At 46.9% G+C, this 22663-nt stretch overlaps 1 protein-coding gene and 1 long non-coding RNA gene across 2 annotated transcripts; one reads left to right on the plus strand and one right to left on the minus strand.

Annotated features, from left to right (window-relative positions):
- Positions 1-259: 259 nt before the first annotated feature.
- On the minus strand, positions 260-14990 carry LOC308465480. Its single transcript, XR_013980471.1, has 3 exons — positions 14497-14990; positions 14086-14171; positions 260-516 (listed from the first exon to the last, which is right to left on the minus strand). It is a non-coding gene; the product is annotated as an uncharacterized lncRNA (long non-coding RNA).
- A 178-nt stretch (positions 14991-15168) lies between these two features.
- NPAS4 (neuronal PAS domain protein 4) lies at positions 15169-20935 on the plus strand. Its single transcript, XM_080985965.1, has 8 exons — positions 15169-15487; positions 15903-16054; positions 16401-16503; positions 17159-17408; positions 17628-17737; positions 17855-17993; positions 18769-20102; positions 20720-20935. The coding sequence occupies exons 1-8, from the start codon at positions 15313-15315 to the stop codon at positions 20746-20748; spliced, it is 2292 nt and encodes a 763-aa protein (XP_080842091.1). The 5' UTR covers positions 15169-15312; the 3' UTR covers positions 20749-20935.
- The last annotated feature ends 1728 nt before the right edge of the window (positions 20936-22663 follow it).

Consider the following 22663-nt stretch of genomic DNA (forward strand, 5'->3'; position numbering starts at 1 on the left):
GACTGTACTCCACTGGCTAAAACAGAATGTTTATCTCACCCATATGGGGTTGGAGGGCTAAATTTGGCTTGGTGGAGACTCATGGTGTTCAGGCTTTGCTGAATTTTTCATTTCATCTTTTTGTGTCTTTTATCACCTTCGCTTTTATTGCCTAATCCTCCACCTGTGTTCCTCTTCCCTTTTGATTCCCATCCATCTTTTGCTTGCCTCTCCTATGCCATAGGATGAGGGCATGAAATAGGCAGTAGAGATCTTGGAATATACAAGACATTTGTTTTACTTTTAACAATATTTTTGTTTTAGTTGGACATTCTCAGAATTGATATAAAATAATGTCACATTTCTTTGCAGAACGAAACCATTAACCATGTCTTCGAGGAGAGAGAGAAAAAGCTATTGGCTCTCTCAGAGGCTTAGTAAGGGCAGCAGGCCAGGTGGAATGGGTTTCTTGCAGGTTCTTATAAATCCTTGCTTGAAGTCTTTCACAGTAAAGCTCCAACCAGCCAATTAGGGATGCTGGGAAAGAGAAAATCGAAGAGGTGGCATTGGACAGCAGGCAGCAAGTCTTTTGCACAGCACCTTCTGAACAGGAGCAGTCTCTCTGAGCAGTGAGAACTTGGAACCATTCGAAGAGGTCAGAAACTGTTCTAAATTTGTTCCAGTGCTGTTGGATAGCTGCGGTTTAAGGAACCTTCCCCTGATGTGGAAGCAACAATTATTGTTGGTTTCGCAGTGGTGTAAGCTATTCCACTCCCAGCCCCAGAACTCAGAATAGAGTTATACTCACTTTGCAATGGAACCAGGTTGTAGCGCAGGGTTGCAGAACTCTTTTAGGACCTGAGGGCTACATACCCTTCTTGGCAACCTTCTGGGGATTGGCTTTGGGCCAATGGTGAGGTCAGATGCAGAAGTAGGAGGAGTAATGGGTGTGAATTTTATCTTTGTGCAGTAGGCTACTTTCACTCACATACCTGTCTCTATCCTCCATCCAGGCAACTAAGAGGCATAATTATTGCATGGCATAATTATTGCATCTTATGTAAAGCAAGTAGAAGTACTGACGATTAAGTAGTATACAAATTGTGTAAAATAAAAAATAAAAAAAAGATTGGAGTTCAAGGACACATTCCAACCAGGCAAAAATACTTGGTGTGCAAAGCAGGGGCATTGAGTGTGAGATAGCATAAAGCAGTATATCCGTCCTGAGATTTTAAATTTAAAAAAGAAGACTACCAAGGGAATAATCTTTTTGACCACCTGCTCTGCATACAGCTGTGTTATGGCTTCCCTGTTAGTGGAAGACTTGCACAGTGAGGAGAAGACTGAGCTGAAAGCTGAGCTTTATTTTCAAAATGCTAGATTTTAAATATCTGAAATAATAATAATAATAATAATAACCACTGTTGTTGTTTGAAATTATTATTATTATTATTATTATTATTATTATTATTATTATTATTACCACCGTTGTTGTTGTTGTCAATGTTGGGATCCATTTATTTATTTTATCTTAACAGGTTCGTTCTGAATGGACTCATTCTGCTGAATGCATAGACTTAATGATTTAATAGTTTATCTTCATATTTGTTTTTCGTCCTAAGACTGTGAACATGCTGTAAAAGCACATTTCTGCCCACAAATAATTCTGGGTACTGTAGTTTGTGAGGGGTAAACTACAGTGCCCAGAATTCTTTGAGGGAAATAATGTGCTTCGAATGTGTTTTAAAGGGGTGGGGGGTACATAGCCAAAATCCAGCTGCTTTAGATATCATTTACAAAGGAGAAAAAAAGGCAGGATATAAGTCTCTTGAATAACATTTATTCAGGTTTCAAGCCCAAACTCAAACTTCAGTGGAGGCTATTCATACATTCAGCTGCTAGTTGAGTAATCAAAGCTACAGAGCAACAAACTACCTTGGAAGATGGAGAACTCTCCTTCATAGGAGAGCTCTATAAGTAAGGTAATATGTATGTGGGAACCAGCCTAAATAAAGAATTGTGGTGGTACTGAAAAAATGGCACCCACTTAATGACAACCATCTTTACTGTTAGAGGCGAGAAGCGTGACCTGCAACGAAACACTGCAGTGGGGTGTGCCAGTCATTCCCTTTCCCAAGATATTCCATTGCATACCCTCTTTTCTTGCTGGTTTTACGTTTTCCTCTCTCTTACAAGTCAGTTAGTTGAGCATGCTCAGCTGTTCAGGTTTGCCTTCCCTTTTAGATGAGAAAAAAACCTAAAGTCCACAGGCTATAGGACATGTCACAAGACAATGCTCCGTTCTGGGCTGTGGCCACCTTCCTTCCAACTTCTGTGGGTGGCGGAGCTCCCAAGAAAGGTGCCTGGTTTATCTCAGCACCCAACAGGGTCTGTAGGGAAGGAGGCTGTCTTTCTGATATTTGGACCCTAAGTCGTTTAGGCCTTCAAATACTAGCACGAGCACCTTACGTAAGTCAAACCTGCCAGCAAACTGGCAACCCATCTGAACAGTGATGTGACAGGTAGCAGCTGCAACATGCAACGTTCCCCCCTGAGTTGGAAGATGCAGCACCTGTTGGATTTCTGCCTGTCCCGTGCTGATGTTGAAAGCTACCACAGCGCAGCTTGGGGGGGAGTCAGTCTCTGTGTAAAATTCTACATCAGTTGAGAGGAACCGTGTATTTTCATCACCGGTGGGCCCAAATTTTTCCTCCCTCACAGGGAACATACACAGGCCTTGTTGACAGGAACGCTGTGAACCCTAAACTCTTTCTGGTGGGGGGGCCTTGAACCCCCCTCTTCAGGTTTGCTTCCCCCAACCCATCAGATACACATACTTCTTTCTATAAAAAGCTGCTTCTCCCTCCCTCCCTCCCTCTCTTGTGAAGCTCCTTGTCCTTTTTGGTGAAGCCGTGGGTGGGTCACCATGGCAACGGCTGAGATATTTTCGATGAAGACGGGGGATCAAGCTCCAATACGCTCCTCACACTCTTTCTGGCCCCCACCTTGCAAAAGGAGATGGGGGGGGAGAGAAGGCAATGAAGTGGGTAGGTGGGATGAAATATAAATAGATTTCAGAACCACAGCAAAGTACAAGGGGGCATGGCGGGGGGGTCTACACAAAATGGGAACATTTTTGGGCCTTTTCCTGTGGACCATAGGGTTGGTGGGTTATTCCTGTATTTCATCTGACTCAGCTTGTAAAAGCATTTTGATGGTAGGCTGGGTTGTGATGATCAGATCTGCATCTTGGGAAATCCAGCCAGATTATTATTATTATTATCTTTCATGTGCGAAAGCTCATCATTGGATCATGGGAAAGAACAGGATTGAACTAAGCACGTGCAGAGTGCCACACCGCCCCCCCCCCCCCCAGTCTCTTCTGAGCAACACTGCCTGGTCTCTACATAGCTGGTATTAGGGAAACAACAGCAACACCTTGCAGGGATTTGAGCCCAAATCATATTGGAAATTAGGCAGCTATGGGGCAGGAGCTAATAGGAGAACTGTCCTGATTTCCGGAAGAGGGTTGGGTTGGATAGCCTTACAGTTTCTCCCACTATCAGACACAGATTTCATATGTGGGTCACGAGGCCAGCAGTAGTGAGGGGCAAAGACAGTTCGGCAAAAGGACCCCCATGACGATAGCCATTTTCACATCCGGACATACGAGTGACCCAAATATAGGCCCAGATAATTGGTTTCTCTCTCCTCCTCTGCTTCTCTCTCCAAATGCCTCTGTTGTATGCAATCTCCCTGTTGAAAACATGATTGAAAAACACATATTTTTTTCTAGATGGCTTCCATCCCTCCACTTTACATTTATTTTTTTTGTCCTGGCTAGGTGGAAGAATATAAATAGCTTGTTCTCCTGGGTTATTAAAAGCAACAGATTAAAGGCCGTGCCAGTGAGGGGGCTATTTTATGTAACAAGGTGTCAACCCCTGGAATGTTCCTCTTCCTCCTCTATTCCTCTTTGCCCATCACTGAATTTATTATTTCCTTTTCTCCCTGCCCCGCAGCCCGTTTCCTAGACTAAATTAATACACATTGCAGCAGCCAATTCCCTCAGTGCTGGCACAGCGGCGATGATACTTTGCCAGAATGGATCAGAAGGGCTTTTGCCTCTTCGGTAATAATAATGAAATTAAAATAGGCAGTGAGGAGCACTGTAAAACACATTGCTCCAACAACAGCAAACAATTCAGCAACTGGGATACAGGATATAGGATGGAAGCCTTGCCTCTTGCTCCCCCCCCCCTTTCCCCTGTGCTCCTTCCCAAACAAAGAGGAAATATATCTCAACAAACAAATAAACTGAGAGGACACTTTGCTCAGGTGTCTCCCAAACCTTGAAGCAGCTGTGTAAAATTCGAGATGTGGCAGGATCTGTGCCCCCCCCCTTGCTTCCAATCACTGCGCAGCAAGGAGGCTGATAACTTGGACACAGAGATATTTTCAGTGTCGGGTTCCCCCATTGCTAAGGGCTTGTCCAGGGTAAAAGATCAGCGTGATGTGCTCAATCTTGAGTGGTGCCTCCTTCCTAGCAGCAGGGAAAGGGGGACTCAAGTCCTTGCATCTGGTCCTGGGGGCTTTTGCTAGGCCACACCGCTCACTGGCCCTATGCTGCACCCCAAATGTTTGTGCCTGGCTGGCCGGGATGTTCTGAGAACGCCTCTTGAATGTGGGGATGGAGGACAGGGAGGAGCATGTGATTGGGTATAGAGAAGCCTACTTTTATAAAGGTAATATTAGCATTCCTGGCTCTGCCCGCCACTGGCATGTAGGCTTCAGAAAGTTGCCCAGTCTGGAAAAAGTTCCCTACTCCTGTGCAAAAATCTTCTTGTGTGTTCGACACAGCAGAATGACCACAGTGTAAACGTGGTGCATGGTGCCAGTTCCATCTTTTTCGGGCCTGGGAATGAGATGCTTGCCTCTTCCACCTCCTCTCTGCCGTCGCTGCCTGTTCAGTGTCCAATTTCTCTGGGGCCCAATCCACCCCGCTTCCCAGGAAGAGAGGGGGTGGGATGGACAGGGGATGCAGGGGTTACTCCTCCTTAGTTCCCTCACTGTTTGCTAGCTTGAGAGGGCCAAGTTCCAGGGTAAAGGGCCCACTATTGGGATATGGGCGCTAGCAGACGCCTGGTGTTGTCAACCCTTGGTGCCAGCCTTGCCGATGCTACCCTTGCTCTCTCCAGACAGGCTGCCAGAAAAAAGCTCATTAACTTTGTCCGGATTTTCACTTTGGGGAATACGGCAACCCTAGCTTATTCATCCTGGTTTCTTTTTCACAGAGGTTAGACAGTGCCTGCTCTTTAGTGAGCATTCGTCCTGATTTGTTAACGGGGCACTTATGCAACAATGAGCAACTGCCCTGCATTTGCTAGCATGGTGCTTACACATCTTCCTCTTAACTTTTTATCCATCCACACTTTGCAGTGCATTTCCCTATCACTTTCCTAACTGTAAAAAGTCTGAGTAGTAGTAGTAATTGTTGTTGTTGTTTAAAGTAAATTTATTAGGGAGAGAAACAGAGTGCATTAAAGGTAAAGTGACCCCTGACCGTTACGCCCAGTCGCAGATGACTCTGGGGTTGCGGCACTCATCTTTCTTTATTGGCCGAGGGAGCCGGCGTACAGCTTCCGGGTCATGTGGCCAGCATGACTAAGCTGCTTCTTGCAAACCAGAGCAGCGCACAGAAACACCGTTTACCTTCCCGCCGGAGCGGTACCTATTTATCTACTTGCACTTTGACGTGCTTTTGAACTGCTAGGTTGGCAGGAGCAGGGACCGAGCAACGGGAGCTCACCCCGTCGCAGGGATTTGAACCGCCGACCTTCTGATCAGCAAGTCCTAGGCTCTGTGGTTTAGAGAAACAGAGTGCATTAATCCACTTTAAATTTATGGTGTGCACTTGATTCCTGCAAAATGTTGACAGTCTGGAGGCACCCCCCCCACACACACAAAGGTATTGTCCTATTCAAGTTAACATGCCTGCAGGATTTACACACACACACCCCTTGAATTCTGTACATATTCAAGCCAGCAAAACCACTCAAGGAGGGTGCAAAGTAAGGGGTGTTGAGGGGTGCAGCCTGAGGAGGGAACACGTGGCTGAGCAGATACAGCCTCTGCAAAGTTTTGAGAGAGAAGTCTAGAGGGCTGCATTTGGCTCTCAGGCTTTGAGGGCGGGGCACCAAATTTTAACACCAAATTCACACTCATGATATGTATTCACTCAATCTCTTTTCTTTATCAAAATTCCCTGGGACTGTTATTTTTTCTTTCAATGTGGTGCTTCTCACCACATATGCAGGGAGTGATTCCACCCTGCTCCCACCCCACGGTGATGGGCGGATGTAGGTCTGTTGCTGCAAAGGCCCTTGTTGCACTCAAACACCTTCACACTGTGCCTAACCTTTTGGGGGCTCAAGGGGTGCACGGACCTAGAGGCAGCCCCCTAGCGGCTGCGTGTCAAAATGGGTGTGGCCAAAGAAAAACACACACGGAAAAGTATCCCTTTTCTGTACTATACTCAGTTGTATTATTAACCCTTTTAATGATTCATCAAGAAACTGCATTATTAGTTCCTCACTTTGTAACTGGTGTAATTCACTAAGCAGCAATAAGAACACATTTGCACAACCCTTTCCTGCATAACTAAGTTCAATTCCCTTCCATAAATCAATTTCTATCCCCCATTTCCCCTCATAATTGATTTCACTGTCTTCCCTCTTTTTCCTCTTCCCATCCCCTTTCTGTTAATTAATATCGCCTTCCATTACCACACATAAGGAAGGCACACAAACACACACACACTCAGCAGAGAGATTTCTTTTCTTATTCCCCACTGCACTACGGTAGGAGGCAATTCATTTGCTGTTACTATTAAAGAAGCCCTGGTGCTCTCCAGTAATTTGTCAGTGAAATATTCAGCTGCTGCTTTGGGCGCAAGGATGCACGGTTCGAACTCTTGGCCTGGGAATCTCTCCTCCTCCTCCTGCCTCCTTTCACAATGTTTGCTTTTGAATTTATTTTAAGTTTTGAACACTCTCCTTGGCTATGCAAGGAGGGGAGCGTCACCACATGTTTTTTTTTAAAAAAAAACCCGTTAAGTAATAGCTAAGGAGACTGCATGTCTACACCTTGATTTTACATAGAATCATAGAATTGTACAGACCCCCTGGTCCAACCCCCTGCAATGCAGAAATCGCAGCGAAACAATCCCTGATAGGTGGTCATTCATCCTCATCTTAAAAACCTCCACTGGAGGATCTGGCAGAGGATTAGATAATATGACCCTATGGGCCTCTTCTGTCACTGCCTGTGCAATGACTAGCACCAGAACATGGCGTATTCACAATGGCTCAGTCGCCACCACTGGAGAAAGGAAAGGCCTCTTCTCCTGGCCTCCTAGCAGACTCGCTCTGCCCCTCTCCCCCCGGGAGAGGAGAACCCCCATGGATTACCTCTCAGACCATTCCAACGGGAGCAGGGCACCAACATTGGCAGGGAAATTATGAGTGGAAACTGCAGTCTTTAGTTCATTGCTGAAGCACCTGCTTTCAATGCAGACAGTCCTCATCTCCTATTTTTAAAAATGGTCAGGGAATGGTTGGTGGGGAAGACTTTCTCTTCCCAAGAATCTGGAGAGCCGCTGCCAGTTAGAGTAGAAAATAACAAACTGGATCAGACCTTCATCCAGGACATTGAGGACTAGAAACTTACTTCTTCTTTTTTTGCTTAGGGCAAAGACCATAGCACAGCACACACACAGAGGGGCCAGGATCGATCCTTGGCATTTCCAGGTAGTGTTGGGAGCACCTGCTGCCCGAAATCCCCCAGGTCCATTGCCAGCCAGTGTTGGCAATACTAAGCTTGATGGACCAATAGCAAGACGTGGCATAAGGCAGCACTTTGGGGTTGCATTACAATCCTATGCACGTGGCGGTGGGGGGCAGTGTCCAGTGCTGGTACAGCATCCCTGGCACTCCTACAGCCAGCAACCTGCACAACTGGGACAACTGCACAACTGACAATGGGAAACACTGGCCTGCGAGCACTCCAAAGCCTTTACCAAAGTTGTCATGGGCTTTGAAGATGCTGGAAATCAGGATGAAAGGGTGAAACGTGCTAAGAGGAAGGCACACTTGGCAAACCCTCATCATGGTCAACTCCCGCCGGGAAACCTATGTCCCCATTGTGGAAGGACGTGTGGATCCAGAATTGGCCTCCACAGTCACTTACGGACTGTTAAAACCGTGTTTATGAAAGACAATCTTACTCGGCTGTGAGTGATTGCCAAAGAAAGAAGAAAGAAAAGACATCTGTCCAGCCTGTCAAAGCATGATTTGGCCCTATAGCTCAGTTGGTTAGAGCATGGTGCCGATAACGCCAAGGTTGCAGGCGCAATCCCCTATGGGACAGCTGAACATTCCCGCATCGCAAAGGGGTTGGACTAGATGACCCTCAGTGTCCCTTCCGACTTTATGATTCTATGATGTGCAGGCTGCCTTTTACATACATGCTCAGCACCTCTCCCTCCCCCCCCCGCCCCCTGCTTTATAGGTGGCAGGGTATCTGAATGCATCTATGCCATTTCTGTTACAAACAGCTCTCTGAGCCAAAAGATATTTATATCATCCCTTATTGGGGTAAAAGTACAGCTTGGATGCCTCCGCCCCCGCTTTTGCTCTCTCTCTCTCTTTCCTTCCTCCCTCTCCCCCCACTGCAGTCTTCGCAATGATGAGCGACGCTGTTGGCCGCCCCCACACGCTGCAGCAGAGGGACTGTGCATTACAGGCTCTGAATTGCAAAGCAAAGGAGCGCCAGCGTGTGTGCGCACTCCAGGCTGGCTATATTTAGCCGCTGGGTTGCTGTTTTTAGCTTCTTGATTCAGAACTCAAATTAGCAGCAGAGAGGTGAAGGGTGGGAGGGGCGAGGCCCAGGAAGGTTCTTAAGAGACCTGAGCAGGGGTGCTCGGGAGGTATGTGGGGTGGGGGGAAAGAATGAGGAGGGGAGGCTTTGGGAAGCAATGGGGTGGTGAGTGGCTCTGCAGTCATCGGCAAGACCGCCCCCCCCACCTCAAATCCTCACCATAACCCCTCTCCCCTTTCCCTCCCCAACCCCACAGAGTGGATGCTAGCAGGGCAGTGAGTCACTGTCACAATGCTATGTGATTCACTTAGATTTAGGCTAAGCTGTTAGCAAATCGGACTGCATGTCTGCCACCCTTTTAGGCAGACTCTCCTCCGCCTTGCTGGGACTTCCCCCTTTTCTTTTCCCCTCCCACGCCGCGCGCGCACACCCCCACCCGGAACTGGGGTTAGGGACAAAGCAAAACAGCCTTGCCACCGGGCATAATTTCACCCAGCATTTGTGCTCAAGGCGAGTCCTGGTTATATATGAGCACCCCCCCCCCAAAAAAGTGTTTGGGGCTTTGTAGCATAAAAACATAGGAAGTGGCCTAATATAAAGTCGGAGCTAGTGGTGGGTGGAGCCCATTAGGACTTGTTGGGAGGAAGGGAGCCCGTCAGTAGGTGGCGCTAGAGCCAATGAGAGGCAAAGGCTTTGTCCCTATCCTCCTCCCTGCTGATTTCCGAATAGGGGAAATTGAGACCCAGGAGGAGGAAGCTGGCAGGCAGGCAGGACCAGTCCCTGGGCTGGTTGCAAGTAAGAAGGCAAGCCAGGGTGGGAGTGGGCAGCTGTCTGGGTTGCTGGAGCATTTGCCACCAGGCAGCAGACCCTTGGGTCTATCTCACTCAGTAGAATCATAGAACTGTAGGACCGGAAGGGACCCCGCAGGCCATCTAATCCAACCTTCTGCAGTGCAGGAATCTCAGCCAAAGCATCCATGACAAATGGCCATCCAACCTCTGCTTAAAAACCGCCAGTGAAGGAGAGTCCGCCGGCTTCTGAGGGAGTCCGTTCCCACTGTCAAACATCTCTTACCGTCACAATGTTATTCCTAAGGTTCCAGGCATGGCCAAACTTGGCCCTCCAGATGTTTGGGGACTACAACTCCCATTATCCCTAGCTAACAGGACCAGTGGTCAGGGATGATAGGAACTGTAATCCCAAAACATCTGGAGGGCCAAGTTTGGCCATGCCTTTAGGCAGAATTTCCTTTCTTGGAATTTGGATCCGTTGCTTCATGTCCTTCCCTCCGGAGCAGCGGAAAAGAAGATGAGCGGCATCTCTCAAGAGTTTCAGGCCAAGTCTTTGTTTCCCAGTCCTCCCTGGAGATAGGAGGGGTTGAACCTGGGACCTTTTGCATGCAGTGAGGGAGCTCTTCCTCGCCTGACCCAGTTCGTATGTGCAGCCCAGGGTAGGGCTTCTGGGTCAAAGGCCTGGAGAGGCTTGAGCCACAGCACCCAAGTTTAGTCCCTGGCATCTCCCTGCAGGTCTTTGAAAAGATCCTGCTTGACAGCCGCTGCCAGTCAGTGCAGTCAATACTGGACACTCACTGGAGAAAGTCATGAAAAAAGATGAAAGAAGTGGCAGGGTGACAGAAATGGGATGATGCTGTCCTATGGAAAGTGAGTGAACAAATAATACCCATTCTGCCTTAAATGTCTAGAGTGAATTCCTCCTAAGTGTGATGTACCATGCAGCAAAGACCCGCAACTTCTCTGATGGGGTTTGAATTGGTGGTAACTAGCCAGGAAAGAGATTTTGGAGTTATGGTGGGCTGGACATACTGAACATTGACCCAGCGTGCACAGATTTGATAGGAATAGGACAAAATATACACCTGCCAATATTGCAATGGCATATATGGTATGATCCTATTTAGGACAGATTGGAGGGGAATAAAAATAAAAAGTATTTGTGGGGATCATTCTTGGAAGTCTCAAGGTGCAAGTTAAATCTCAGGGCCATCAGCTGCTGTGGTACACCCGCTAAGTCAGTGGCTCCGTCTGAGTGCATAAGTGTATTAGCTGAGATCACCTGATAGGTGACTATTGTGCCTATAACTTGCACCTACAGCCCATACATAAAAAATATGCAGGTAACTATGGCAAATACAATTTGCACTTGCAGCTTAAGCAGATATATAGGTACAGAAATGACTTTTGCACCATGTGAAATATCACTTAAAATGTGGAAATGATCAGATAGGGAAACATTGAGGGAAATTAATAAAGAACTGTCTGAATGCAGCCAGAATATGCACCATACATCTGTTCAAAGCACATCCCTCACCTCCCTGAATCCTGAGGACTGTCGTTTATCCCCCACAGAGCTACAATTCCCAGCACTCTTAACAAAGTACAGTTTTCATAATTATTTTGTGGGGAATGTGCTTTAAATGTGTGCAGGCGCAACCTTAGATTCCTTGTGGGTTAAGCACCCAGGAGGCTCAGTTTCTCCTACAGGAGTAGATGCTTTTCCATTGCAGACAGACACTACTTCCTCTCATCCAGGGCTCTGACACACTTGCCTGCATCCACAGACTCTCTCTGCTCTCCCAAGTCCTTCCCACTCAAGCTCAGGGCTGCGTCAGGAGGGGATCCCAGCTGTAGAGCTGTGGAAAAGACCCATCTTGAGGAAACAGGATGCTAGCAGCAAAATCCCACAGTGAAAAGCCAGGGACTCCCAGGGCCTATTTATAACACTGTGTATCTAAATGAACATTGAAAGAACACAGTGGATTCATATCCTATATCCTTTCCTCCTTTCCATTTTTTAAAAGCTTTCCCCTTCCCTTGTTTCCCCCCTCCTCTTTCTCTCCTTTCTCTCTTTCTCTTTCATTCTTGACTTTCCCCCTTTGAATCCAGGGCTGCGGCGATGGAAGAAACAAGACCCTTTGGGGTGTTAATGCTGTGAGCCCCTCAATCAGGTTGTATATATGTGTAAAGAAAACCATATATCATAAAGACACCACAGTCTCCACTATCCCTCATTCCAAAGTAAACACGAACCCTGGGTAAGCATCTGCAACCCCTGGAATTTCGCACCCCTTGGGGATTGGGGTGGCATGCAACAATACTAATGGCAAACTCCTTCTCCAGGTGTGGGTCTCAAGCAGGCTTGGGAGAACACCAAAGTTTGCAGAAGGACAACCCCCTCTTCTTGAGATGGGGAACCCCCTTCTAAGGGGATGACTCAAAAGCCCAGTGAGAGGGCTGAGTCCTCTTACTGGGCACAGAATGGTGGTTGAGGGAGCGGGTAGAGGATGGGGAATTGGGGGAAGGGATGGAATGGAGTAACCTGGAGGAGGCATGGCTGGCTGAAACCCCAAACAATAGCACTTCACGTGGCCACATTTTGGTGCTGGTCCCCATTGTTGTACCTACTTAGACATTTGTCCACCTGACATTGCCCTATTGGTTTGGAAGCAAAATGAGGCCAACCCCAAAACAAGGCAGCTGTTTACTTTCTGGGTATATACATTAGCAAATTAAAGGAAGAATGAAGAGCCCCCCTCCCCAACAGCCTAGCAAAGCCTAAGTGTGCTTCCTATTCATGATCCTCACAGGATATACTTTACTGGGCTTCTGCCCTAAAGCCACTGGTTATCATCCCACTTGTTGGGATGTGGCTGGGGAAGCCCAGCCAGATGGACGGGGTATAAATAATAAATTATTATTATTATATTATTATTGTTGATACTTAGCCCTTAAGGCTCTTAGAGAGATCCAGGCTGCCATGGAGATGAAGTCACCTCACACAGCAGGGGAGGGGAACCTTAGGCCCAGAGGTGGGGGTGCTGAATGTGACCCTCCAGGCCTCTCTGTCTGGCCATCAGGGTTTTCCCCGGGTCACAGTCCTTCCCCAGGTCACATGACTCACTGATCGAGCTCCACACACCCTTTGTGAGTTTTGGCCTGGCTATAATGTTATTAAATTTGCACCAATTCCTCTTGCCTGCCTGGATGGATGGATGGAGGGTCAAATGGAGCATGTGTATGTGTGTGTGTTTGTGTAGAGAGCAGGTAGTCTACTGTACCCTGGTAGAGTTCATGTTTGCTGCTCTGCCATATTTTGCCTCTGGTGCTTCCCTTTGGCATATGGCCACACAAAAGGAATTGGGCTGGAAAAGGTTCCCCAGCCCAGCCATACAGATTTCAAGGGATCCAGCATTTTTCCACCCAGGGCTGCTAACCCGAGCCAACAGCTCCTGTTTTGCAGCCAAAAAATGTCAAGCAAGCTGAGTTCCCTAAGTTATCCGCAAGTCACCGTGGCTCTCTAAGGAACCCTGCCCTCCAGACAGCTTTGCACTTGAGAAGTAATGCCCCTTGTCACTCCTGAGAAATGATCTACTGGTAAGTGATCACTACTGTGATCACTTATCCTGGGAAGGGAAGGAGCCAATGGGTCTTTGATCTTGCTGATACTTATGAAATTTCTTTCAGGTCATTTCAGCCTCTGATTAAACATGCACCCTCCACCTCCACCCTTCCAGACACACTATACATTGAACATGTAAAAATCCAACAGAGTTTGAAAGAACTTTTCAGGAGTTGTTGTCTCTGGTTAACTGGATTGCATAAACAGGCTGTCTGCATTGCAGAAAGCTATCATTGCATAACAGTGAAAATCCTGTTTCCTGGAGCCACCATGACTGAGCCTGTTTCAGTTGTGCTTTCCTCTGTCTTTTTTAAACAAAAAGCACTGAATCGAAGAAGATTCAAACAAAACACACAAACACAGGGACCCCTTCGAGACGCAGCCCCAATGGGTTTTCTTCCTGAAGCAGAGGATCCAGCCCCAAGGAAGGACAGCTTGCAAGCGCTATCCCTGAGCAGAACAGGTGAAAAAGCATCCAGGCTAGAAAGAGTTACTCTCCTCCCACCATATCAGCTTCTTTTCCTTATATGGAGTGAGAGATTATGCAAAAGAAAGGTACCTAATTTAGGTTACCTCTTGGGGTGGGGGAGGAAAAGAAAGAAAGAAAAAGAACCACCCCAAAATGGGAGACAGAGAGCTGTCACTTTTCAGTCCGTTGCTCAGGCAACCATGAAGCAAAAAAAGGCACCACTCTCTTTTCTTTCTCGAAGTCTATTTTTGGCCTTCATATAAGAAGGTGTTATTTAAGACCTGACTTATTTATTTGTTGAGGAAGTTTTTTATAACAAAAAAAGAAAAGGAAAAGAAACTCACCCACTAGTGATTGCTGTATGGGAGAGAAGCCAGAATTCCTGGAGAGAAATCCTATATAAAGGTGTGCTTAGCACAAGGTTTCTTTACTAAAAAGAAAATGGGAAAGAAAACCAAAACGAAACAGTGAGAATTATGTTAGGCAAAGAAAAAAAAGTCAGGGGGAGCAAGAAAAGAAAAGAAAAACAAAACAGCTTGAAATGATTCCCCCACAGATCAATGTTTGTATTATTATTGTCATTATAATTAGTAAAAAACCACATAAGGTACATTTTCTTAAAGACACTAAAACGAAATGTACACTCAGAGAAATAAGCGTGCGCACACACACACACACACACACACACACACACACACAGAGAGAGAGAGAGAGAGATGAAAGACAATCAGGCTGAAAGCACAACCCAAACACACCTTTTTGAACTTGCTTTTCATGCAATTCAGGTCTAAGCCCACGATTTTGACCTCACTTTTTCTCCCTGGTTTTCTGTTTTAGATCAGCAGTGAAGAGATTGGAAAAGTACATTGGGGGTTTTTTTTGTGCATGTGTGAACAGGGAAAGGTGGAAGAAAGGATGAACAAATCAATGAATGAGTGAGTGGGGAAAGAATGCATGGCAAATGGTTTTGAGAAAGGAAACCCAGAAAGAAACACAAAGGGAAGGGAAAAATATGGAAGGGAAGTTTCGAAAGCCAGAATAAAATGAAAGCCTGTGAAAGAGTTGAGACAGCAAGTCCTTTTCGTGAGAAGGGAAGAAAGAAAAGCGAGACTCCAGCGCCAGAGTGAATATCTAAGTCTGAGCTGGAGGGAAGGGAGGAACAGAGGAGAGAAGGCGTTGGGCTCAGACGCTGCCGAGGTGTGATTCCAACAGAAACGTCTCTGCTTCATCTCCTAATTCGGTGCAGCGTTTCTTTGGCTGCCTCCCCCACTCCCCCCCTTCCTCACCGCGTCATTCAGGAGCCAGTGACGTAGGGTTCCCCCAAGCCCAAGAAAGGGAGGGGGAGGACTCTGCAGCCGTGTCCATCCATTGATCTGAACAAATCTTCCCGCCCCACTTTCCTTAGCATGCCAGTGCCCACACTCCCGACAGCCTATAAAAGATGAGAGGCAGGCAGTGGTTCTCAAACAGATCCACAGGCAGACACCGGAGAGACAGAGAGAGAGAGAGACCAGAGAAGAGGAGGAGAGGAGACGGAGGAGCGCTAGCCGCAAGGAGCTTCGGCAGCCGAGATGTATCGGTCCACGAAGGGAGCCTCCAAGGCGCGGCGGGACCAGATCAATGCAGAGATCAGGAACCTGAAAGACCTGTTGCCCATCGCGGAAGGGGATAAGCTGCGGCTATCGTACCTCCACATCATGTCCTTGGCGTGCATCTACACGCGGAAATCCATATTCTTCTCCAAAGGTAACTAACTGCCTGACAGATTCAGAAAGATCCCGAGGTTCGGGGGGAATCCAGGAAGTGCAAGGATGCGGGGTGGGTGCGGGGACACCTGAAGTTGGGTCTTGGGTCCAGCGTCTTTCCTTCGTCCCCCTTCGGGATGGTAGGACTCAACAGGTCTCTCTCCGTGGTGCTGAAGCACCAATGTCTCTTATGAGAAGAGATACGGGGAGCTGCTGTCCGTGGTCCTGAAACAGCCAGGGCGAGCTTTGCGGAGGCAGGGCAGCAACAGTTGCTGTCCCCGGTGCTGAAATCCTAGCCTCAGCCGCAGCTAAAAATCTGATGCAAAGAGCTAAAAGGGTTGTCGCTGTTGTTTAAATAAAAATTATGTTTGTGCTTACCAAAATAACCGATTTTCCCTTCTCTTCTTCCTCAACAGGAACAACTCTAGAAGGGTTGGAGAGCTTTCTTTCTTCCCAGGACTTGGAAGATTTTATGCAGACGCTTCCAGGCTTCCTTCTGGCATTCACTGGAGAAGGCAAACTCATCTATGTGTCGGAGAATGTTGCTGAACATCTGGGGCACTCTATGGTATGTATCTGATCAGCTTGTGGGTGGAAAGGGAAATGCCTTTGCTGTAAAATGGGGAGATTGAATAATCCTTGGAATAGGTACTTAGTTAAGCAACAATCTTTTAGTTACATAAATTCCTTTTAATTCCTTTAGGCCTTGGTAGCCCTAAAATTAATCTTATGCCCCTTATAGTATAAACAGATAATTTCTAGCCTTCATAATTATTCCCTGATGTGATGGTATCACTTATTTATCTGACCATGAATATCTGTTGGACACTGGGAACTTTGTGGTGCTAGCAGCATTTTATAGTGCTTAATATGAAACCAGATATCTAAACCTCATCTGATTCTCTATCCTGCAGGTGGATTTGGTTGCCCAAGGAGACAGCATCTATGACATCATTGATCCAGCAGATCACTTTGTGATGAGGAACCAGCTGGCATTGACCTCTCCAATAGATACAAGTAGGTATCCCTTTGTGAAATTGTGCTCAGTGACATGTGAGGAGGAGGAGGAAATGTAGCTGTGCAATGACTCTAAAGTAGAGAGACGGCAGATTAAAAGTTGGCCTGCAAGTCCTAGAATAGATGATGCCCAGCAGGACTTAATTCAAGCAAGAAACCTTCTTTTCATAATATTCACTTAGCCCTAGAGCATGTGAAAGAATAGCAGAAGTGAGAGTGCATATAGTAGCTGAGCAAGCACCTGCACTTTGGGTCTTAGAGGAGGGATAGGGAACCTGTAAGCCCCACCCCCAAATGCTGCTGGACTCAAACTCCCATAAGCCTCAAGAAGCATGCCCAATGGTGAGAATGATGAGAGTTGTAGTTCATCAAGAACTGGAGGGCTGAAAATTGCCCATCCCTGGCTCAGGGCTTGATCCAGAAATGTTCAAACCCCATTGCTTCCCCCCAAAAAGTTCAACACTGAAGCCTAGAAATGCAATGCCATGTAGAAATGACAATAACTTGCCTGGACCTCAGAGCCAATGAGAGTAGAACTGTCTCATGTTTTATGATTGAGATTGGCTTAACAGTGTGACTGTGCCAACTGGGTGATATTTCTGTGGCTCCTCTAACTCATCAATGTTCTTTTATTTACTTTTTACAAAAACTCCAGGCCGACTTTTCCGCTGCCATTTCAACACATCCAAGACAATCCGGCGGCAAAGTTCCGGGAACAAGCTGGTCCTTATCCGAGGGAGGTTCCACCAGCCCCCACCTGGCTCTTACTGGTCCACTAATCCTGTATTCACTGCTTTCTGCACTCCTCTGGACCCCAAGCCCAGAATCAGCCAGAATTCTTTCTTCTTGACTTATTTTGAGAGTTGCCACACAAAAGACTTGGCCATTGTGGACATCTCTGAAAGGTGAGCACGTGTTCTGGGAATAGGGAATCTTGGGACCTTGGAGGGGATTGGAAAAGTTTGAGGAAGGGCCTTGAATTGACTAGTGAGAGCCACAATGTTGACAATGGGAGCTGCCTGTCTAGCAAGGGGTGGTGGGTGGTGAACTCTTTTAGTTGAGCAATATAAACCATTACAATCCAAAGTGCTCATCTCTCTCTTCCCAACTTTGCTGTTTTCTAGTGTGATCTTCCATTTGGGCTTTGAGAAAAGTGAGCTGTTTTGCAAGTCATGGTATAGCCTGATTCATCCAGAAGATCTCAGCCATGCGTCAACCCAGCATTACAGGCTGTGTAAGTATCTTGTTCCTTCTATTGCCCAAGTTTCCCACCACATTTGCTGATTTGCAGAGTTGTTTCCTTGGATGGGACCATTGATCTAATCTTTTCTGATGTGCTCCTTTTCCCCAGTGGGTGACACAAGTGAAACTCAAGCTGAAATGGTTGTTCGGCTCCAAACCAAAGATGGCAAGGATTGGATATGGACCTATTCACTGCTCCACATGGAGAATGCTGATGTTCCTATCACCTCCCACAACTATATAATCAGGTAAATACCAAGAGACTTGTCTCTGGCTGTAGGTGGGTGGCTCTGAGACCTACCTTGCTTCTTAATCAGTTTAGTAGTGGGTAGAAATGTTGAGACTTCCCTTCCATCACTTCTTGCCTTCTGTAGGCCACAAGCAGGAGTGTTCATGTGCCATCTAAAGGGCAACTTTTGGTCCTCGAGGAAGCACAGGCAGGGAGGGGGATGTGCCTAGGATTGTTAAAAGACTTTACTAAGCCCAGCAAGTTGGGAATAAGAAAGGCCACAACAGTGCAAGGTGTATTCAGCACTGCCACTGCTTCTCTGATGGACGGTGCCTCATGGTCGATCTGTTTGTATCCCTTAATGGCACCCAATGAATTTGCCTTTATATATATTTTTAAAGGCCATCTATTTAAATGACTGGCCCTACATTACTCACCACCATTAATTTAAATAGGTAGGCTCTGAGTATGCCGAACATTGGGTACAAGCCATGGAAGTTGCTTCTGGGTGAATAGTAACAAAAATAAGCCGCAGGAGTAGAATAAATAAAATGTGCTCAGGATCAAGCAGCGGTACAGGATCAGAAGGAACTGGTGGCTGGGAATAAGGCCTTTGTTTTTAAAAGGTTATTGTCATTTGTACATTAAGAATTCATTGGGTTTCAGAAGCAAAAAAGCAAGAAAGAAAAGAGAGACAGGGATGAATGTGTCAAGTGCAGTTATTATCTCTGCTTTGTTGAAGCTGGGGTTCCCCTGGGTGCTCATCTCACTCCCCCTTCCTTTGCTTTTCACAGTGATTCTGAAGCCTGGTCTCTCAAGCAGCAGCTCTCAGCAGAAGAAACCCAGGTGGCCTATGTCCTCGGAAGTGCACCAGCTTTCCTGGAAGGCCTCCTCTCTCCGGGGCAACTTTCCAGCCCTGACCAAGTCTTCACACCTGTAGCTGCCACCCCGACCAGCACCATTCTTGCGCCGTCATTTGACTTCGGCACCACTGGTGGAGCAGAATGCCCCTCTGCCTTCACAGAGACCAGCGCTTCTAGTCTGCCCCAGGAGGAGGCGGAGCCTAGAAATATCTCCTCCGTGGAGGAGCCCACCCCAGGCTCCAGCCTCAGCCTACTCGACAAAGGCCCAGCATTCAGCTATGTGGTCTTCCCGACAGACTACGAACAGACCTTAAGACGAGACAACCTTAGCGGCTCCTCCTCCAAAGACTTTGTCTGCACCCCTCCATATACCCCACACCAGGGCTGTGCCTTTCTCTTTGGAGCCCAGGAGACTTACGCTCCAAGCGCCATCCCTACTGCCTTGCCTCCTGTGACCACTACCCCGCCTGCTGCCGCCGCTGCCGCCGCTCCTGCCACCACTGTTCCTACCACCACCACCTCTGAGCTGTTCTACACCCAGGACCAATGCAGTGCTCTCTATGAGAAGCTACCACCTACCCCGGACAGCCCTGGTAATGGGGACTGTACCGTCATGACCTTGCCTGAGATCAGAGGTCCCCTCTATATCGATGTGCCCATGGTGCCCGAGGGGATCCTGACTCCAGAGGCCTCGCCCATCAAGCAGACATTCTTCAGATATTCTGAAAAAGAGAAGGGTGAGATCGAACTCCTGGCAAAGCAGATCAGCAGCCTGGCTGAGGCTTTCAGCTCTGTTGCTCCCAGAGAGCTCGTCAAGAGCAGCTATGTCACCCTCGGCGATTCTGCACTGGGCGCTGGCCCCGAACTGTGCCTGGACTTCCAGCCTTCCAAGAACTGGAGGAGCATTGACTTCTCCTTATTGGCCTGCCCAGAGGAAGACCTCTTAGAAGAGGATGCTCTCGAGACCCTTCTCCAAGACCTGTCCACCTCTCTGTTTGAGAAAGGTGGGGCGGGTGTGAGGTGCCCTCACCACCAGTTCTGCGGTGGGAATGTCAGTAGTCCAATCGGCTTGGACACCGAAGATAGTAACCAAGGGGCCTTGGCTGCCTCTCCCAGCATGGACCTGCCTCCAGAAGAGCGATGCTTTTTGGAAGAACTGGCCTCCTATGAAACAGCCTTTGAGACACGTGCCTCAAACTCTCCCTGTGATGGGTTAGATGAGTTGTATCAACTCCAGAGCCACATGCAAGAAGGCTTCCATGAAGGTAAGACTGGGGATCAGGCTTGGGAGGGGGCAACTGTGTAGCTTAGGGAAAGGCTGCAGTTCACTGGCAGAGCACCTTCTTTGCATGCAGAAGGGGTCTCTTCTGGTAGAGTTTGGAAAGACTCCTGTCTGAAACCCTGGAGACCTGCTGCTATTCAGTTTCCAGGGTTTCCCAAACTTGGGTCTCCAGCTGTTTTTGGACTACAACCCCCACCATCCCTAGCTAGCAGCACCAGTGGTCAGGGATGATGGAGGCCGTAGTCCAAAAATAGCTGGAGATCGAAGTTTGGGGAAACCTGGTTTAGATGATAGGCCAATGGCTTGACTATGTCAAAGGCCTCTTCCTTTGATTGTGGCAAAAGTCAAATAAAGTAAAGCCACAACTTAGCAATAATTGCCAGGTAGGGAGTCAGCACTGTCAATACTCTGGTTCTTCTGTGACCACGTTACACAATTTTATTTTGGTGCAAAATCCCATCCCCTGAGAATATTTTGAAAATGGGTTTCTAGCCCCTGGGCTTTTCAAATATGATTCTGAAAGTATGTCAGGATAGTCTCGAGGGAGGTTTTCCTGTCCACTAACCAACCACGTCTTTCCTTTGTTCCCTTCTCCCACAGATGGAAGCGAAAGTGACCCTTCGTTTTGAAATAAGTCTGTGACTTACTTCTCCGAGTATGGCATATTGTCATATCCCAAGGACCTTCTTCTGACGAAACCCGTAATGATGAAACAAGAGGATGTATTCAACCCAGCATCCCGGGATGGGGTTTTTGGAAGAAAGACTTTGTTGTTTTTGTTGTCTTTTTTGACAAAAAAAAAAAAACAAAAGCAAATATACATATATACATATATATATTGATTCTGAGACATCGAAGCTAAGATAACCGATATCAGAGCTAAGGGAAGGACCATTGTAAGTGGACTTACATACGTTACCGTATTCACTCGTAGTGAGTAATCTTGTATGTAATTTACTAAGAAATTCAAGGCAGGGCCTAGCGCCAGGCTGCTCCCAATCGCCATTCAACGCAGAGTTGGAACGAAGCACTTGCGGAGCCAGTTTGCGCGTGATATGGGGATTCCTCCTCTTCTAATCTGCCCCCACCCCAGAGAACAGAACGTGTAGGTGGTACTTGAACCTACTATAGTAAGGGCCAATGGCTGGTGATGTGACATTTTACTTCCTTTTTTGTTTCTTTGCTTGTTCTTCGCTCCTGTTGTCTTACAAATCACATTTCTGTTCACAGAGGAGTCTTAAAATTCAGATTCAACTAGCCCAGTTCTAAAGGGGCTGTTGTTCTTGCTGCTGCTCTGACTGTTGATATTATTAGGTTTCTAAGTTTCTCGCAACTGCCCAGGGAGAACTAGCCATTTCTAGTTCCACCTCTACCAGTTAAGCACCCATCTCATCCATTTCCCGGGTTGGGCTGAGTGTCAGACCTGACAGAGATTTCCTGCGTTGCACCTATTGCAAAGATCGAGTAGCATTTGATAATAATAATAAAATTATAATAATAATGAAAACAACTCTGATGCCCTCCAGATGTTTTGGAACACAACTCCCATTATCCCTGAGTATACCAGCTGGGGATGATGGGAGCCTTGCCAAGAAGGAAATATGGCTGTTCTCCTGAATTATTATCTGTGTACCACGATCTGTTATTTGCTCTCAGCTAGAGCAATGGGGCAAATTAAAAATTTGCAGCCTGGTAGTACAGGCTTGTTGATCTAGAGGTGATCTTGTGGATGGCAGCAGATGTTTGTAGCTGAATTCATTTTAAATCATTTTATTGGAAATCTGGGTCTCACTGTCTCTGTCCTCTCTAAATGTTTCTTTCTGGCTTTCAGCAAAATCCTCTTTCTTTCTTCCTTTCATTCTTTCTTTGGTTGTTGTTCCAGTTTAAAAACAACAACCCCCCATATAACATGATCCCATCTGTTCTCGTAGGACCAACGCATTTCCTGTCACAGCAGGATCTGCCATTATATACATGATCACAGTGTGAGCTATTTGGAATAATTTTTTTTAGAATCCCAAACTTTCCTTTGACCACCCTCAAGTGAGGAGGGGCTGTAGCTCTGTGGTAGAGCATCTGCTTTGCATGCAGGAAGCCCTAGGTTCAATTCCTGGTATCTCCAGGTAGGGATTGGAAAGAATCCCTGCCCAAAACCCTGGAGATCTGCTGCCAGTCAGTGTAGACAATACTGAGGTAGATGGACTTAGTATAAGGCAGTGTCCTATATTTCAACAGCGTGTGTGTTGTGGTAGAGGAGACATAGTGGTCTAGATGATGGTACAGAACATAAATGTTTATAGCTATAAATACTGATCACTATCTAGCTGTTTTTTCCTTTAAAAAGCCAGTGATTTTGTAAGGGAGGTTGCTCATTTCTCCATGATCCTGTCCCAGACTTTGTTCTGAACAAGAATGGGTTGGTCAGGCCATGGAGATCTGTGCTTCCTCCTCCTCTTTCTCATTCTTCTTTCTTCTTCAAATTAAAAATGTGCCACTTCCCCATCATTTGATAGGAGGTGGGGCTGTCACTCCACGTAGAATTAT

This window comes from Podarcis pityusensis (assembly GCF_964106645.2).
Source record: "Podarcis pityusensis genome assembly, chromosome: 16".
NCBI lineage: Eukaryota > Metazoa > Chordata > Lepidosauria > Squamata > Lacertidae > Podarcis > Podarcis pityusensis.